A 15,721-nucleotide genomic window follows, 5' to 3' on the forward strand; every position below is an offset into this window, starting at 1 on the left:
TAATATTGAAATGTCAAACTACAAATTACGCAGCATTCCCCTGGACTAGTTTTAAAAAAATAACCTCCCCCTGACTGAAATTGAAAAAGCATGACCCTCCCCCACTTTCCTCCAGATCCCCATTCTGTAAATTTTGAACCATCCCTTATCAAAAACTACAGATTTAACATTTCTTCAGGATTGGTGGGTCCCCTGTGGGACGGTTGAGCTAAAGTAGGCTAATGCGATTAACATGATGTTGTAAGAAACAAGAACATTTCCCAGGACATAGACATATCGAATATTGTCTGAAAGCTTAAATTCTTGTTAATCTAACTGCACTGTCCAATTTACAGTAGCTATTACAGTGAAAGAATACCATGCTATTGTTTGAAGAGAGTGCACAGTATGAACATGAAAAGTTATTAATGAACAAATTTGGCACATTTGGGCAGTCTTGATACAACATTTTGAACAGAAATGCAATGGTTCATTGGATCATCTAGTGGCCAATATCCTAATTGCACCTGGGCTGGAATAATACATTATAGCCTTTCTCTTGTATTTCAAAGATGATACAAAAAAAATACAAAAACAACCTTTGTATTATCCTTCACCAGATCTAATGTGTTATATTCTCATAAATTCCTTTCACATTTCCACAAACTTCAAAGTGTTACCTTTCAAATGGTACCAAGAAAAGGCATATACTTGTTTCAGGGTCTGAGCTACATGTCAATTTTGGAAAAAATTTGAGAAAAAAGGGGGCCAATCCTTAAGAGGTTTTAAGCAAACAAATAAAGGCAAGCAATTACATAGGACAAACATAGGTACAAGTGAAGAATTTAAGAACTGAAATGTTCACAACTATTGACTGATAGGGAGGCGCAGTATGCCCACACTCATCACAACTCATCACCATTGAGATGGAGTTGAATTAAACTCAACTTGATTGAGGCCTGATTATTTTGAGAGCTGTGTTTGCGTTCTTAGTTATCATCCTGTTTGTTGTTTTGCTTTACAGTTTGTCAACTACTCTCAAGTAAACTTCTCATCCGGATTCCTGGGGATTGTACAGCTACAATATTGTCTGCTACTCACTGAAACCTCCATGGAAAGCGGCTCCCTCACTCCGACTCACTGGCGGGGGATTTCCTGCACAAGGGGGGACACGCACGGTCTCGCACCTCTGGCAGTCAGCAATGGTAGGCTACCTCCTGACCATTATAGAAGAGTTCAATGTTGGAAATCACCAATAATCCAGATTCCACGAAATGTTAAATCAACTCAACTGGGCAGTGGTGTCCTAACTGCACCTACGATGGCCTGGCCTCACGGTCACCTGCATCCCCCATACAAGTGTAGCAAATGTGGGGAGTGAATGACATTTCCAAATGTGTGTTCTAAATGCAAGCACAAACGACACTCAAATAAAGAAGCCGCTGCTTACTAAACCAACATAGAAATTGTTTGTAGACCGCTGTGATAAGTAATCCAAGATAATGATGGCATTGTTCACAAAAATCTTCGTAGGCCTACTTGATGGTTTGGGAATTATCGTGCATTCCACATAATCTTGAGTTCCAACATTTTTTGTCATTTTTAGGAAATGGTCACACGTGTTTTGGGAATTTCCCTCTCTCAGTTATTTATGCTCAGAGCCCAGCCCACCGCTCAGCTGTTATCGACTGACTTGCTTGCACAGTAGCTGCGGAGTGAATACCTAGAATCTGAGAAGTTGCAAATATGTTGGGTTGTTTCAAGACGAAAAGGATCGAAATTGTTACGCTTTTATTTATGCTGGCGGTAAGTAGGTTTTAGTCTATTATGTGTAAATGAAGACATGCCTTCTGCATTCCCGGGAGCAATAGCTCCCACACATTTTCTGTACGCATACAATAGGCTACACTTTAAATGTAGTCAATGACCCTATATTGAGGATGAGTGTTGGGTTTCTTTTGTAACACAAAGTGATTGACTAAATGTGTACATTTTGATGCGTTTCTAACCAAGATTGCTAAATGCACAGAAAGCTCATTCAACACACTTTTACTTTCGATTAAGAACACCATTGTCATAGTTCAAGCTGTAATACCTACATTTCATGTTATTTTACTAGCTCGCATCTCATTTGAAACGTTCATGCTGCTATGCTGAGTACTAGAAAAGTAAAGTGAATGGTGGTCTAGTCTAGTCCAGACTCTAGAGCGTGAATCTAGGTACTTTCCACCGCTACTGTGGTTGAGACAGTTGTTCGGTTGTGACTTGCGACAGTTGACTTGAGGTTAAGACATCACAATAGGGATTTTTTAATATACATTTTGTTTACAGGTTTTCCCCGCAGTTTACTCCTGTGATCCAGCAACACAGTATGATAATAATGGGGAGTGTTGTAATAAGTGTGGGCCAGGTAAGGAAGAGAACATTCATTATAGCTTATATATACTCCCATTCACTACCTCTTACATTTTTTTGTTGTTGAGTCAAACAGTCTGAACCCTTGTAGGATGTACACTTAATTAGGCTATAAGAGTACAGTATTTATTATGATAAAAATACATTATTTTAATAGGCACAAGGATGTCATCCGACCATAGTGGTTGTTTTGATCCACATTGTATGCCCTGCCAAGAGAATGAATACCAGGAAGCATTCACAGAGAAGATCATCTGCGAAGTGCAACCATACTGTGACCAAAGTGAGAATTGTTATAATGTTTACATATTCAAGGACATTACTGTTGATCTGCCTCATCTGCTTGTAATAACACTACACTTGTATCTCCTTCCTGCCACAGATAAAAACTTTGAGGGCAGTACCAATCGGAGCAAAACAAGCCTCAGCCAATGCATATGTAAGGCAGGACACCACTGTTCCAGTAAAGAGTGCCTGACATGTGTACCACACACTAAATGTGGACCAGGACAAGAGACACTTTACACCGGTAGAAAACACGCCTTTATAACACTATCAGCAACGATTGAATTCTAGACTAGTGAGCCTGCTATGTATTCAAACATGGACTTTATTGTTCCGTTTCTGTTTCTATTCTATTTTATTACGTGGTTTGAGCTGCTAGAGTTAGGCTACCTGAACGATGTCATTTGTGAGCATGTGGTCACTATAGCCGTATGCTGTATATTTTCTCAGGTGACCACATCCGGGACACGGTGTGTCAGGCCTGTCCTGCAAACACCTTCTCCAGCGACAGCTCAGCAGAGAGCAAGTGCAAGCAATGGACAGTGTAAGTACTGAGTTCAATCTTTTTACTAATAACTGTGATGTGTTAAATAATAACAATAGATCTGTTAGTAATACAGTACCAGTCAAAAGTTTGAACACACCTACTCATTCAATGGTTTTTCTTAATTTTTACTATTTTCTACATTGTAGAATAATAGCAAAGACATCCAAACTATGGAATAACACATATGGAATCATGTAATAACCAAAAAAGTGATAAACAAATCCAAATATTTTATTATGGAGATTCTTCAAAGTAGCCACCTTTTGCCTTGATGACAGCTTTGCACACTCATGTCATTCATGAGGTAGTCACCTGGAATGCATTTCAATTAACAGGTGTGCCTTGTTGAAAGTTTATTTGTGGAATTTCTTTCCTTTTTAATGCATTTGAGCCAATCAGTTGTGTTGTGACATGGTAGGATTGGTATACCGAAGATAGCCCTATTTGGTAAAAGACCAAGTCCAAATTATGGCAAAAACAGCTCAAATAAGCCAAGAGGAACAACAGTCCATCATTACTTTACGACATGAAAGTCAGTCAATCCGGAACATTTCAAGAACTTTGAAAGTTGTCTTCAAGTGCAGTCACAAAAACCATCAAGCGCTATGATGAAACTGGCTCTCATGAGGACAGTTACAGAATGTTCGAATTGCTGCAAAGAAACCACTACTAAAGGACACCAATAAAAAGAAGAGACTTGCTGGGCCAAGAAACACGAGCAATGGACATTAGACCGGTGGAAATCTGTCCTTTGAGTCCAAATTTGAGACTTTTGTTTCCAACCTCTGTGTCATTGTGAGACACAAAGTAGGTGAACGGATGATCTCCGCATGTGTGGTTCCCACTGTGAAGCATGGAGGAGGAGGTGTGATGCTGTGGGGGTGCTTTTCTGGTGCAATATATTTAGAATTCAAGGCACACTTAACCAGCATGGCGACCACAGCATTCTGCAGCAATACGCCATCCCATCTGGTCTGTACTTAGTGGGACAATCATTTGTCTTTCAACAGGACAATGACCCAAAACACACCTTCAGGCTGTGTAAGGGCTATTTGACCAAGAAGTAGAGTGGATGGAGTGCTCCATCAGATGACCTGGCCTCCACAATCACCCCGACTTCAACCCAAATGAGATGTTTGGACCGCAGAGTGAAGGAAAAGCAGCCAATAAGTGCTCAGAATATGTGGAAACTCCTTTAAGACTGTTGGAAAAGCATTCTTCATGAAACTGGTTGAGAGAATGCCTAGTGTGCAAAGCTGTCATCAAGGCAAAGGGTGGCAACTTTGAAGAATCACCCGTATAAAAAATATTTGGATTTGTTTAACACTTTTTTTGATTGCTACGTGATTCCATATGTGTTATTTCAAAGTTTTGATGTCTTCACTATTATTCTACAATGTATAAAATAGTACAAATAAAGAAAAACCCTTGAATGAGTAGGTATGTCCAAACTTTTGACTGGTACTGTATATAACATGTAAACTCAGCAAAAAAAAAGAAACATCCCTTTTTCAGGACCCTGTCTTTCAAAGATAATTCGTAAAAATCCAAATAACTTCACAGATCTCCATTGTAAAGGGTTTAAACACTGTTTCCCATGCTTGTTCAATGAACCATAAACAATGAATGAACATGCACACGTGGAACGGTCGTTAAGACAATAACAGTTCACAGGCAATTAAGGTCACAGTTATAAAAACTTAGGACATTAAAGAGGCCTTTCTACTGACTATGAAAAGCACCAAATGAAAGATGCCCAGGGTCCCTGCTCATCTCCATGAACGTGCCTTAGGCATGCTCAAGGAGGCATGAGGACTGCAGATGTGGCCAGGGAAATAAATTGCAATGTCCGTACTTTGAGACACCTAAGACAGCGCTACAGGGAGACAGGATGGACAGCTGTTTGTCCTCGCAGTGGCAGACCACATGTAACAACACCTACACAGGTTTGGTACATCCGAACATCACACCTGCGGGACAGGTACAGGAAGGCAACAACAACTGCTCAAGTTACACCAGGAATGCACAATCCTTCCATCAGTGCTCAGACTTTTCGCAATAGGCTGAGAGAGGCTGAACTGATGGCTTGTAGGCCTGTGGTAAGGCAGGTCCTCACCAGACATCACCGGCAACAACGTCACCTATGGGCACAAACCCACCGTCGCTGGACCAAACAGAACTGGCAAAAAGTGCTCTTCACTGACGAGTTGCTGTTTTGTCTCACCAGGGGTGATGGTCGGATTTGCGTTTATCGTCAAAGGAATGAGCTCTACACCGAGGCCTGTAATGAGCGGGATTGATTTTGAGGTGGAGGGTCCGTCATGGTCTGGGGCGGTGTGTCACAGCATCATCAGACTGAGCTAGATGTCATTTCAGGCAATCTCAGCGCTGTGCGTTACAGGGAAGATCCTCCTCCCTCATGTGGTACCCTTCCTGCAGGCTCATCCTGACTAAGACCCTCCAGCATGACAATGCCACCAGCCATACTGCTTGTTCTGTGCGTGATTTCCTGCAAGACAGGAATGTCAGTGTTCTGCCATGTCCAGCGAAGAGCCCGGATCTCAATCCAATTGAGCACGTCTGGGACCTGTTGGATCGGAGGGTGAGGGCTAGGGCCATTCCCCCCAAAAATGTCCAGGAACTTTCGGGTGCCTTGGTGGAAGAGTGGGGTAACATCTCAAAGCAAGGACTGGCAAATCTGGTGCAATCCATGAGGAGAAGATGCACTGCAGTACTTAATGCACCTGGTGGCCACACCAGATACTGACTGTTACTTTTGATTTTGACCCCCCATTTGTTCAGGGACACATTGTTCCATTTATGTTAATCACATGTCTGTGAAACGTGTTCAGTTTATTTCTCAGAGTTTGAATCTTGTTATGTTCATACAAATATTTAAACATGTTAATTTTGCTGAAAATAAACATAGTTGGCAGTGAAAGGACGTTTCTTTCTTTGCTGAGTTTATGTAACGTATTTTATCATACTGCAGTTGTAACTGTTAGTCACAGTCAATGTAATTATATTTGATTAGTTGGTTGAACATCTTAAGAATTGCTTGATTTATTGCTTGATTATTTTTCCACATATTTGACCAATGTTGTTCATAAACTGCACTGTATACTCAAAAATATTCCCCTAAAAAAATTCAGTTGTGACAAAGGATCCAAAACTGAAATCAATGGGACATCCACCTCTGACATTGTCTGTGGTAAGTACAGGGTCCACACGATGAACGCAACACAATTTACCCAAGCATTACAACATTTTCCTTCAACCATAATAAATTGTTGAACAATAGAATGTATTCCGTTATTGTCAGTTGACCATCACTTCTTCACAGTAACTCGTTCTCCTGAACTGTGCAACATGGTTGTACGGGACTGTTTTAATTCACATCACTGAAACCAAAACATGTGGTGGGGCTGTGTGGAGGAATTTTCTCAGTATTACAGTATTCTATAGTAGGGCAGCTTACTGTAGTTGCCTGTCCTATACACGTCTGTCAAAACTAGTGTCAGTAACACATAGGCCGTAGGCATATTGTTGATTGACAATAGTTGGTTTTATTGTTTGTGATGTTCTTTTGATTTATTTTACAGTGTTAGTACCCACATTCTCTGGAAGAATAGCAGCATGTTCCCTTGTGGTTGTTGCATTGGTCGCGAGTGTTGTGGGCATTATCCTGTGGAAATATAAAGGTATATAATACTCCTTTTATGATGTTATTTCAGTGAAAACTTTACATAGGATTTTTTAAATAATCATATTTTATTGTGTACTAGGTAAACATGGAGAGGCCTACAAGAAAGGAAAGGTATGTTATTTTTCTGACATTTCGATCAGCCATGACAGTAATACAGCTATAATTTAGTATTTTGACAAACTAATGCACATATGGCTGACATTGTGTCTTTCGCCATAGGAACCCTGTGTGGAGTGTCTAGGGTGGGAGAGGAGACCTACAGAAGACAGAAACAATGAAGGGAGAAACTCAGAAGGACCTGATGAGGAAAGGGAACAACTCAAACCTATGATCCAAAATGAAAAGCCACTATCACCACCATCACCAGGTACTCAAACACCAGTGGAGAATGATGTTAACGACTCTCAAGCCGAGTCTTCTGCCAAAGCTGAAGAGATGACAGAAAATGGGCATGTGGTGGCGCAGGAGCAGGGTAAACAACACAATACTTATTTGTCCGATCCACAAATGGTATCACATAACCACTCGGCTTTACCCAGTGCCGAACACAATATATAATCAGATTGTGCAGTCAGATTGTGCATTACCATGAAATATTCATTAAATATTGCTGAATATTCTGTACATTGTAAATTGTTTTAAAAAGTATTGGTTGTTACTGTATTATGTTATAGAACATTTTCATAAGCATACTAGAGTATGCCTGTATTGTGTTTTCTGTTGTAATTACTCTCCTTTGCACTAAACTATTGAAAATAAATGCCACTGCCCACTGGGCGCACACTGGGTAAATCAACGTTGTTTCCACGTCATTTCAATGAAGTTACATTGAACCAACAAAAGACGTGGAATTGATGTCTGTGCCCAGTGGGTGTGTTGGTGAAATGACCAAATCACCCTCTAGTGGCCTCATGGGTGGAATGTTATTAATATTTTTCATTAAAAAAAAAATTTTTTTTTAAATGCTGACAAATCCGGTGTTTCTATGTTAAATGGTTTTGTTATATTTCAGTATTCTGTGATATAACAGTATATAAAGTGTAATATTGGGATGCAACTTAAAATTGAATACATGTCAACTCTATATCCAACATGATCTCATACTTTCAAGTCGGGATTTAACGTAATGTGGATGAATGTCTAATTTTGACCCATTAATTCCACATGGTTACAGAGTTCAAGCCACATGGTTACAGGATTTAAACAGAAACAACTCAAAGGGTTAAGCTTAGATATTAATTATGAGTGGTTAAGGATAGGGCTATGGTTTGGGGAAATGCGCTGTTTACATTTGGTATGTACAGTGGTTTGCGAAAGTATTCACCCCCTTGGCATTTTTCCTATTTTGTTGCCTTTACAACCTGGAATTAAAATATATTTTGGGGGGGGGGTTGTATCATTTGATTTACACAATATGCCTACCACTTTGAAGATGCAAAATATTTTTTCTTGTGAACAAACAAGAAATAAGACAAAAAAATAGAAAACTTGAGTGTGCATAACTATTCACCCCCCCCCTAAAAAAACAGAGTCTTACTTTGTAGAGCCAACTTTTACAGCAATTACAGTTGGATGGGTTTCACTGGTGTACAGAAATCTTTAATACACCAATATTTCTTGTACCACAGATTCTCAATTGGATTGGGTTCTGGGCTTTGACTATGCCAAGACATTTAAATGTTTCCCCTTATACCACTCGAGTGATGCTTTAGCAGTATGCGTAAATCCCAGCTCTCTTAACCTCTTACACCTATGGTGGCGCTATTTCATTTTTGGAAGAAAAACGTTCCCGTTTTAAACAAGATATTTTGTCACAAAAAGATGCTCGACTATGCATATAATTGCTACTGTTCGAAAGAAAACACTCTGACGTGTCCAGAAATACAAATATCTTCTCTGTGCGTGCCCTTTAACGTGAGCTTCAGGCAAAACCAAGATGACTTGGCATCCAGGAAATGACAAGGATTTTTGAGGCTCTGTCTTTCATGATCTCCTTATATGGCTGTGAACGCAAGAGGAATGAGTTTCCCCAAGGTGTCTGCAGCATTGTGACGTATTTGTAGGCAGATCATTGGAAGATTGACCATAAGAGACCACATTTACCACGTGTCCGCCCGGTGTCCTGCGCCGAAATTGGTGTGCAAAAGTCACCTGCCAGTATTTTTCCATGGGGCACAGAGAGAGAAGCAAGCTTCCACGAACTGCATGTCAATGAAGAGATATGTGAAAAAACACCTTGAGGATTGATTCCAAACAACGTTTGCCATGTTTCGGTCGATATTATGTAGTTAATCCGGAAAAAGTTTCACGTTGTAGGTGACTGCATTTTCGTTCGTTTCGGTAGCCAGGCGCAATGTAGAAAACGGAACGATTTCTCCTACACACAGACGCTTTCAGGAAACACTGCGCATCTGGTATGTGGCTGGGAGTCTCCTCATTGAAAACATCAGAAGCTCTTCAAAGGTAAATGATTTTATTTATTTGGTTATCTGGCTTTTGTGAAAATGTTGCGTGCTACATGCTACACAAAATGCTATGCTAGTTTAGCATACTCTTACACAAATTAGTCAATTTCTATGGTTCAAAAGCATATTTTGAAAATCTGAGATGACAGTGTTGTTAAGAAAAGGCTAAGCTTGAGAGCAAACGCATTATTTTAATTTTATTTGCGATTTTCAGAAATCGTTAACGTTGCGTTATGCTAATGAGCCTGAGGCTTAGTCACAATCCCGGATCCGGGATGGGGAGTTTCAAGAGGTTAAATCCCAGCTCTGTGGAGTGTACGGCTTAAACCTCACTAGGGTAGGGGGCACTATTTTCACCTCCGGATGAAAAGCGTGCCCAAAGTAAACTGCCTGCTACTCAGGCCCAGAAGCTAGGATATGCATATAATTAGTAGATTTTGATAGAAACACTCCCACGTTTCTGAACCTGTTAACAATAATGTCTGTGAGTAAAACAGAACTGAAATGGCAGGCGAAAACCTGAGAAAAATCCATCCAGGAAGGTTGATTTTTTAAATGTTTGTAGTGTTCCATTGACTTAGGACTCACTTCCTATGGCTTCCACTAGATGTCAAGTCTTTAGAAACTGTTTCAGGCTTGCATTCTGAAAAATGAGGGAGTAAGACCACTCTGAATGAGTGGACACTGCAGTGTCCCAGAGGTTTTTCATGCGCGCGACCGAGAGTGCACCTTTCTTGTTTTCCGTTTATATTGATGAAGCGTTTGTCCGGTTGAAATATTATTGATTATTATGACTAAAAACAACCCGAGGATTGATTATAAACATAATTAGACATGTTTTTACGAACTTTACTGATACTTTTCAGATTTTTCGTTTGCCTTTTGTGACTGCCCTTGAGCCTGTGGATTACTGAACAAAACGCAGGGGGGGACTGAGGTTTTTGGATATAAAGATGGACTTTATCGAACAAAACAAACATTTATTGAGTAAATGGGAGTCTTGTGAGTGCAACCATATGAAGATCATCAAAGGTAAGTGATTAATTTTATCGCTATTTCTGACTTGTGTAACTCCACTACTTGGATGGTAACTGTTTGTAATGATTTGTCTGCTGGGCGCTGTTCTCAGATAATCGCATGGTATGCTTTCGCCGTAAAGCCTTTTTGAAATCTACAGTCGTGCTTCAGTTAACAACAAGTTAATCTTTAAACCGATGTATAACACTTGTATGTTTTAATTTTTAGAATAAGTATTTCTGTTTTTGAATTTGGTGCTCTGCAATTTCACTGGATGTTGGCCAGGTGGGACACTACCATCCCACACCCCCTAGAGAGGTTTTAAAGTGGTCCTATGGTCAGATACTCCAATCTCCACTGTGGAGCTTTGCAACTTTGGTCTCTTTGTTGCCTCTCTGTTGAATGCCCCCCTTGCCTGGTCCATGAGTTTTGGTGGGCAGCCCTCTCTTGGCAGGTCTCCTATGGCTCCCATATTCGTTCCATTTTTTTATAATGGATTTAATGGTGCTCAGTGGGATTTTCAACATTTCGGATATTTTTTTATAACCCAACCTTGATCTGTCCCTGACCTGTTTGGAGAGCTCCTTCATCTTCATGGTGCTGCTTGCTTGGTGGTGCCCCTTGCTTAGTGGTGTTGCAGACTCTGGGGCCTTTCAGAACAGGTGTATATATACTGAGATCATGTGACAGATCATGTGACACTTAAATTGCACACAGGTAGACTTTATTTAACTAATTGTGACTTATGCAGGTAATTGGTTGCACCAGATCTTATTTAGGGACTTAATAGCAAAGGGGGTGAATACATATTCATGTGCATACAACTTTTCCGTTTTTTATTTTGAATTATTTTTTTAAGAAAGTTATTTTTTTCGTTTCACTTCACCAATTTGGACTTTTTTGTGTATGTCCATTACATGAAATCCAAATAAAAATCAGTTTAAATTGCAGGTTGCAAGGCAACAAAATAGGAAAAACACCAAGGGGGTGAATACTTTTACAAGGCACTGTACATTGGGACAATATGTACACATTCTAATAGCTCCAAATTTCAATGAATTAAAAACCTCAGTCCAACTATACATTTTGAAGTTCATGTACAAATATTGAAAGCATTTATTGAGATCTAAAAAGTGTGCAACATGAAAATATTGACTCATTTCTATTGTGTAATTTATTGACAGTCCCTCACAAGCCCCAGAGATAGGCTATCCAAAGTCAAACCAATTTTGTCAAGGCGGAACACCAGTCAGCTGAAGGTAATTGGCGAAATAATTTGGCTAACTCTTCCCATCTGCAAACACACACACAAGAGACACTCACATCAAACCACACCACAAAACCAACTCAGGTTTGAATTCAGTCATGGCTGCTAGCATTTCTTAATGAACCAAATCTAAAGTGAGGCCAAATCAGAAAGTGTAGTCACTCTTTAAAGACAATGCAAATTGGCATTTATTTTATTTATTTAACTAGGCAAGTTAGTTAAGAACAAACTCTTATTTACAATGACTGCCTTCCCCAGCCAAACCCTCTGCTAACCCCGATGATGCTGGGCCAATTGTGCACCTCCCTATGGGACTCCCGATCACAGCCGGTTGTGATACTGCACGGGATTGAACCAGGGTCTGTAGGTAGGCCTCTAGCACTGAGATGCAGTGCCTTAGACCGCTTGCGCCACTCGGGACCCAAATCAAACTGCCTGTTTTGTTTTGGTGTCAGAGGCATATACTCCGATTTTCCACAAGGAGGAGGTAGTACTTCACTAGAACAGAGCCCTATAAATGGCTCTGACTAGAACCTTGAGGTTTCAGCATCAATCAGGGGGTGGACTTCAGCCTCTGTCATACTTTTGTGAGAATGTCATGATCTTGGGAGGTCATAATGCTAGGCTACTCATAGACATTAGCTTGACCTTTTAGATGCTGTAAAAAGTATATTCATGTCACAATTAAAACTAGAAATTAAAATGTCCAATGATTTTAAAGTGTGCTTGGATAGAGTATGCTTGGATTAATGTAATGAGATCAAATTAAATATGTCCAGTAGTTTGTGGCAGATTGGGTCCTGTTCTGCCTGGGATTACACCTCATTTGCCACCTGTGGCCACCTGTGAAGAGGGCACGACTCAACCCTCTGTGTGTGTCTGGATGGTGTGAAGGGGCTTCTTTCCTCTCAGGGGTTTTCTCATTATCACTGGATTAGTGGAGATACAACCCTTTGACTTGACATGGAAAACTGGGTGATTCTATGTGATTAGCAAGGGACAGGATTATCCAGTCTTTCACCTCCAACTCTGTAGATACTGTATGCTCTCCTGTTGTATGTGTATGTTAGTTCCTCTCCTACACATAAACACACCACACACACAATCTCTCTCTACCTGTGGAGGTTTGGAGATGCAGAACACTTAACCCGTTTCCATTTATACTTCCCATAAAGATAATATAGATTTGTATTACATTGTGAATATTTTATACTCATTTAAAGTTTGCTGTATTATATTGAACAGGCATGCAGTTTCTTTTTTTGGCCAATGTGGTCAGTTGCCTAAGGTAGGCCATTTGTGGAGGCCATTATCATCCTGCATGGACCAACAATGAGTTAACCTAATACATGAATTTTAACAGATCTAGGTTTGATATGTAAATGTTTTAAATGTTTTATCAATGAAATTATAACCCATTTTTTGTAGATGGTTGTTATTCAACAACAGTCAGCTTGCTTAAACTTCCTACCATTAGATATATTGGCAATATGCATGGATACATGCGTCTGAAACTATAATAAGCTTCACGAGAATGTAAAATAATGTAACATTTCAGTCGAAATCAGACTGTGGCTTTACCAGACCTTTCCCAACCCAAATAGCCTGCTGTAAGAACTGATCCTTGAAAATAGTGGAACACACACGAAAATTGTATTTTATATTTTGAGCGATTTTATTTTACCAAAATATTTTTTGGTGATAAGACAAATGAAATAAGAATTTACAGATTGTTCATCGAAAATATATATACACATATGTACACATAACATGTTCTGTAAGAGTTGTTGGTCTTACAAGTAGCATAACAAACATATACCCAGCATTTTCATAGCAAATTAGTCCACGTTTAAACGTCAAAAAGTAGACCCACGCCATGGAATTTGGTATTTTAAAGTGCATAAGATGTAAAAATTTGTCCTCGACTGTTTTAAATAATAAATGCTCTGTTATAGAATATCGTGAGCAGGGTATACGGGAATGTACAGTCCGTTCCTTGATGCCCATTCTGCCCAGAATTTGCCAACTTGTGTGCCAGGATGACAAGCACTGTACTGGGGCTTTTTCCCCGTTTCCGATGTCGCGGTTTCTGCCAAAGACCATATTTTGGGTTTTTGACACTCAACGTTATCTTTACTTTCCAGATTGGCTGGAAATGATTTGGGTTCTGTGTCATTCTTTACCACATTTTCCGCGTGCGCCGCGAGCCTACCAGCTCTATTGTCGTCGTTTGACTGTTTCACAAGGCGCTCATCCACCCGCTCTGTCGTTGAGTTGGATACTCTATGTCCAATATCCTCATTGTCATCATCGGTTGGAGGATCTATCTCATCTTCTTCGTCCAAACGGGTTTTCTGCAGAGAGCCCTCGCCCTCCTCTTCGTCGCTCTCGCCCTCCTCGTCAGATTTCCCCTTGGACGCCCAGTTTACCCTATTATCCTTCTTCAGTCGTCGCCTAGCGTTGGCAAACCAAGTGGACACCTGCGTGAGGCTCATCTTGGTTACAATAGCAAGCATGATCTTCTCACCCTTCGTGGGATACGGGTTCTTAAGATGATCGTTCAACCAGGCCTTGAGCGCGCTGGTGCTTTCCCGGGTAGCCACCTTGGCGACCCTGATCAGGTCATCGGTTGCGCCTGGTCGGTATTGCGGGTAGAATGGACCTCCTCGGCCGAGAAGCGCTTGATGATATGGAGAGATAGCTTTCAGGTCTAAAGAGTTGTTCTGAAAACACAAGAGAACGTGATTAGATTATATGTTTAAATTCGTGCATAACTGACCACATTGATTTGTGAAGTGTGTAATTACGCATTACATTTAATTGGTATTAAAAAGGTCTGTAGAATGCTTTCTTTTTCCGACATTGATAAATTAGGAATATATTTAGACTATTAGCTAGAAATGTTATTGATTAGGCATACAATAGAGAAAACATATAGTCAAATAACTTACCATGTTCGCAATGTATCTGTGGTGTGGATAGGGGATGAAGTTGTATCCCTGTAGTCCGGAATTTGTCAAAGGTACCCCAGCCATCGCAGCAAGATAAGGGGCTTGTTGCTGTTGTACCCCAGATGGACCTCCCAAAAACGGTATCTGATATCCAGGAGGCATGTTGATATTTCTCTCAAAGAAGTTGCCTGTTTGTGACGCAGGCATCCTTACCTCCTGACTATCAGAGCTTGAACGACAGTAATGTGCACCCTCACCAGCTCTAAATATACCCCTATCCAGTAATGGGCGGTTCTTAACCGCGGTGATTGACAGTTACGTTCAAAATACCTCGCTTTCACTCGCACCAAATCCCATCAAAGGAGAACTCCGCTGTTCCTTTTAACGGTTTCTTAAAGGCGCTAAATAGACTGTGTAAAACGTATCTCAAACCAATAATTTCTATGGTGAGAGACGAATAATGATATTTCATTTGAATTTCACAGTTTTGTTCTGATGAGGAGGATACTAGAAACTAGAATCTCTCATTCACTTAGCCTACTATTTGTTGTCACAATACAATCTATAATGTTAAGTCCTTTATAGATCCTTAACTATTAATGTATTGTAGGCCACCAGTTTTATCAATGCCATCACCCGTCCCCATACATATTTTTTTCAGTTCCAAATATGCCAAAAAGTAAATTACTTTATTTAAAAAATCTAACGGAATTAAGTGCATTTCAGGCAAAAAAATAAACTGCATTTCCAAAATAAAAGAAAGAGAAACTGTTGTAAACGTACCATTCATGGTAAATATAGCCTAATAGCATATTACATGTTAATATCGATAGTTTCCCATCGAATTTGACATTGTTTGTGCAACACTCACTGTAGGATAATAAAATGACTTGAATAGGATTAACACCAGACCCTATGTCTCTTGTCATACGATCAGACTTCTGTTTGAAATGTAAGTCTGAACATGTAGCTGTGAATTGAATTAGCCAACTGAATTAGCCTAATGACATTAACACATTTCCAGGCTTCTTTCCATGACCATTGACTGAAACTGTGATATCTTCAATATAGTTTTATTTAGATTTGTCC

The 15,721-nt window shown here is 40.0% G+C and overlaps 2 protein-coding genes across 2 annotated transcripts; one reads left to right on the top strand and one right to left on the bottom strand.

Moving 5' to 3' along the window:
* Nucleotides 1–1,651: 1,651 nt before the first annotated feature.
* On the top strand, nucleotides 1,652–7,895 carry cd40 (CD40 molecule, TNF receptor superfamily member 5). The gene is made up of 9 exons (XM_064922404.1): nucleotides 1,652–1,785; nucleotides 2,311–2,389; nucleotides 2,552–2,677; nucleotides 2,777–2,923; nucleotides 3,130–3,223; nucleotides 6,379–6,437; nucleotides 6,829–6,927; nucleotides 7,012–7,043; nucleotides 7,152–7,895. Exons 1-9 carry the CDS (start codon nucleotides 1,726–1,728, stop codon nucleotides 7,488–7,490), a joined length of 1,035 nt encoding a protein of 344 aa, XP_064778476.1. The 5' UTR covers nucleotides 1,652–1,725; the 3' UTR covers nucleotides 7,491–7,895.
* Nucleotides 7,896–13,417: 5,522 nt separating this feature from the next.
* LOC135503639 (iroquois-class homeodomain protein irx-3-like) lies at nucleotides 13,418–14,886 on the bottom strand. Its single transcript, XM_064921794.1, has 2 exons — nucleotides 14,633–14,886; nucleotides 13,418–14,404 (listed from the first exon to the last, which is right to left on the bottom strand). The coding sequence occupies exons 1-2, from the start codon at nucleotides 14,837–14,839 to the stop codon at nucleotides 13,631–13,633; spliced, it is 981 nt and encodes a 326-aa protein (XP_064777866.1). The 5' UTR covers nucleotides 14,840–14,886; the 3' UTR covers nucleotides 13,418–13,630.
* Between the last annotated feature and the right edge of the window lie 835 nt (nucleotides 14,887–15,721).

This window comes from Oncorhynchus masou, chromosome 18 (assembly GCF_036934945.1).
Source record: "Oncorhynchus masou masou isolate Uvic2021 chromosome 18, UVic_Omas_1.1, whole genome shotgun sequence".
Classification (NCBI taxonomy): domain Eukaryota; kingdom Metazoa; phylum Chordata; class Actinopteri; order Salmoniformes; family Salmonidae; genus Oncorhynchus; species Oncorhynchus masou.

Bases quoted from the DNA above. Each gene is read 5' to 3' on its own strand.
- LOC135503639 (XM_064921794.1), bottom strand. From the start codon at position 14,839: ATGCCTGCGTCACAAACAGGCAACTTCTTTGAGAGAAATATCAACATG. The intron at 14,405-14,632 runs GTAAGTTATTTG...TTGTGTTTTCAG, and splicing joins ACAGATACATTGCGAACATG to AACAACTCTTTAGACCTGAA.
- cd40 (XM_064922404.1), top strand. From the start codon at position 1,726: ATGTTGGGTTGTTTCAAGACGAAAAGGATCGAAATTGTTACGCTTTTA. The intron at 1,786-2,310 runs GTAAGTAGGTTT...TTTTGTTTACAG, and splicing joins CGCTTTTATTTATGCTGGCG to GTTTTCCCCGCAGTTTACTC. The intron at 7,044-7,151 runs GTATGTTATTTT...CTTTCGCCATAG, and splicing joins AGGCCTACAAGAAAGGAAAG to GAACCCTGTGTGGAGTGTCT.